Genomic DNA, 3,681 nt, shown 5'->3' with positions numbered 1-3,681 from the left:
GGATTTGTTATAATAAAAACTTCTAGAAATAACACAATGCAAAACATACTGTGCACAAGCCAAGTAACGCTGCAATATTAAAAATACAGATGCATCACTGCAGTTACCAATTGTTTATACCCTTGAGTTTCAAAGTTACTGAATGGCGGGGTTCTGATTTTATCTTGTATGACACTTGCAATCCAAGCACATGACAATCAATTTTATCAAAAATTACTACAGATTTTCAGTAATTCTGATAGAGAAAAATGGGAATTATTTAGAAGCAGAATAGGTGTGATAGCTGTATTGAATACCAACATCTAAATGAATAGAAAAAGTGTTTTTCATACCTTATAATCATCTTCATAATCATTATATCCACAAGTACTTAAGATGTCAGGAAAAATATCTGACCATCCACTACTTGTACAATTTTTGCTAATATTCCCTGTAAAGCAAAATTTGAGAGTTTAAACCAGGAAGATTAGAAAGTCTCTTCATGAATGACTCTTTAGACAACCTAACTTTATCACTCTTGGTTAACCACCTGTATTTCCTAGCACTCCTATGTTAAAGCAACTGAGCCATTTCCATTCATGCACTCTCCATTCATATTACTTTGGCTTTTCCTCTTGCTCTGAGCTGCCTTTGCACTAGAGAAAAACAAAAGTAATTCCAAGTGGTGATGGTAAGCTTCTGCTTTGGTATAATAACTATTTCTGTTACATTTGCAAAAGCCTGAAATATTTTGCTGTTTTATCTAAGTATTCTGATTCTTTGATCTGACTCTATAAAAGGGTTAATTTGTAGGTAAAGTAATTTGAAGGAAAAGTAATTTAAGTGAGGCTTGTTCTAACCTCTTTAAGCTTTTCTTATCTCCCGAGGAGTTATAAAAGCTGTTAGATATTATGGCAATGAATTACGGCTACAGCAAATGTTGGTGGAGTTGGTAATGCACTTCAAAGGCCAAATTATGTGATAGGTTGAAGAGTGAGGAAATAAACGTGCATGCTGAATCTCACTCTGAGCAAATCACTGAAACGACGTAGTCCAAGGAACGTACAGGAGATGTGCAAGTATGGTTGGAAAGGAATTTTGAACATCTATTAATTTCAGAAAGGATTTTTTCTTTGGAACTGAGAGAAGTTGAGACTCTTCACAGATGAAGTCACACAGATTAGATGGGGGCAACTCATGATTTTATTCCTTAATCTAATTGATATGGACTAATGTTCATAACACATGGAATGGCTTCAGTAGCAGAAAACTAGAGTCTGATGTCAGAATAAAGAACAGTCATTAAAATTATAACTTACTCTTATTATATCTTACTCTTACAACGTTAAATCGTAAGCAAATTCCCCTCACTTTTCTTACAGCATTTTTTATATCCGTGACACTTGAAATCTATAATAAGAGACTGCTTTGGTTTGGAGTTTACCACTGGTCTTTAACTAACTTAAAGATGCCTGTTTTTCACCACATAAGAACAAATCTATGTCATAGATCAACTCTGGCCAAGAATAAACAAATGTGTTTATACACACTCCAAACTAATGCTTTTGCAATTTTTATCGTCCAAATTGGTTACTGGAGTATCTTCTTTGTATAAAGTCTTCAGTGGAAAGTTGTAAATATCCTACAAATGGTTCACCAACAAACAACCAAATCTTTCTAGCTTGACCTCAAACCACAGCTCCTCCTCAAACAACAGGATCACTTCTATCATTTGGCAGAGACATGGCATTTTTTAAAGAAATGTGACCTATTTATACACTCTGAAAAGTCTTCACTTTAAAAGTACATCAAGATTGTCTGACCAGGCAGAGCAGAGGAATGTGTTAACAATCACTAATTACATCAAAGCCAGCTTTCCAAGTAAAAGACTATGTTCTCAAGATGTTCACCAACAAACAACCAAATCTTTCTAGCTTATAAAACAAGGCCTTGACCTCAAACCACAGCTCCTCCTTAAACAACAGGATCACTTCTATCATTTGGCAGAGACATGGCATTTTTTAAAGAAATGTGACCTATTTATACACTCTGAAAAGTCTTCACTTTAAAAGTACATCAAGATTGTCTGACCAGGCAGAGCAGAGGAATGTGTTAACAATCACTAATTACATCAAAGCCAGCTTTCCAAGTAAAAGACTATGTTCTCAAGATGCTAAAGTACTTTCTACTCTGAGTACTGTAAGGCCTTCTAACTTAAAGGCAGTTAGGCAATATTCTATTTCCACACTATCATTCCATGCAATTAAATATTTCAGATGGCAACCTCATTTAAAACCTGTAACTTGACACATACATTTGAAAAAAAATTCACAGAATAACCTTCTGATATTCATATACTTACATCATCATGTATTTTAACATTACAAGATAAAATAATTTTTTTTACAGTAAAGCCATTTAAAGTTACTAGTAGTCAACAGAGAATTATGTGGTATGCTTAGACTGTAACCTTGACCATCACAGCAGAAATTAAGTGCCAATTCTCCAAAAGTCAGAAAGATGTGAAGACAACTACTTCTTTTCATTCACAGTTTAAATAAGAAATCCTTTGAAGAACTGATGGTATTTAAAACCCTACTTATGATTCAGAATAATTCCACAAAAACTAAGGTAATCTAGATCATCTCATGGAATTTTATTTCCTCTTAAACCCTGAGAAAACTAAAACATACATCTCACAGATCTATCTAAATAAAAAGAGTTAGATTTCTTGTTGAAAGATATTTTTATAATTTCCTGCCATAAAAATCAAGTGAACTTGAAATGAATTATATATTCATGAGCTTAATTGAATTATAAAGGTGCTGAGTTACTCAGATCTTAACTGAATCAACCATGCAAGAGTTTTGCTGTCTTCCTTCTTTAAAAATATAGAAATACAAACCAAAAAAATTCTCTTAATTGAACAGGTACCTCTAAAAAAACAACCCTGTTAGTTCCACAAGCAAGAAGTAAAAAGGTAGCTATGAAAAAAGCTGTAAACAGGGAAATTATAGCTATGAAATGGAAATGATCTTTCAGTCTTGATGATGCCATGCCCAAGTGAGACAGAGATGCAACGCATTGTGAAGGTCTCAGACTTAAAAATTTATTGCAGGTTTTTTACAGGAAAATTAAAATGTTATTGTTAATATAAGATACTACCAGTTGTTAAACATGAAACATCTAAACTCCAGAGACAGTGTGCATGCTCTAGCTTTTGGAAAATAGACAGAAGCAGTGTGATTTAATCCAGATTTTGAATTTTTGGTATTTATTAGTTTGCCTTGTCTCATGACAACTCTTTAATAGCTTTGTTTGAGTAATTTGAATACTTTTATAGATTTCACAGGATTTAGTGTAGATTACACATACTTTCTCCTTTATAAACTGTTTAGACTATCCATGATAAATTTGTCAAGATTCACCAGCTCCAGGAATGAAAAACTTTGTCGGCTCATCTGTAGATTGTTTTAGTTATCTATATTTTTACTGGAACAAGACTTCATCAACAGTTTTGAGAATAAAGGTATTTTAGTCATATCCCAAGTTAGCCTCTGTGTTAGAAGTAATATTGTTAACAAGCTCTCCACAGAGACCTCGAAAGCAGAATTAAATCACTGTCATACATTTTTTCATTTCACCAGCTCTTCATGACAAAGGTTTCTCACCTGAGCAATGTGGTTAACATTTTTCCTGCTG

The 3,681-nt window shown here is 33.4% G+C and overlaps 1 protein-coding gene across 1 annotated transcript in view; it reads right to left on the bottom strand.

Moving 5' to 3' along the window:
* Positions 1–332: 332 nt before the first annotated feature.
* Positions 333–3,681, bottom strand: part of LOC104497277 (vasoactive intestinal polypeptide receptor 2-like) — a gene marked incomplete at its 3' end in the record, with an annotated part of 15,880 nt that continues 12,531 nt past the window's right edge. The window contains exon 4 of the mRNA XM_010140511.1: positions 333–430. Within this exon, the coding sequence (XP_010138813.1) occupies positions 333–430 (98 nt within the window). The remainder of the gene's footprint in view (positions 431–3,681) is intronic.

The sequence above is a fragment of the Buceros rhinoceros genome, unplaced genomic scaffold (assembly GCF_000710305.1).
Source record: "Buceros rhinoceros silvestris isolate BGI_N320 unplaced genomic scaffold, ASM71030v1 scaffold3857, whole genome shotgun sequence".
In the NCBI taxonomy this organism is placed as follows: Eukaryota; Metazoa; Chordata; class Aves; order Bucerotiformes; family Bucerotidae; genus Buceros; species Buceros rhinoceros.
This window is presented reverse-complemented; position numbering and strand designations above follow the sequence as displayed.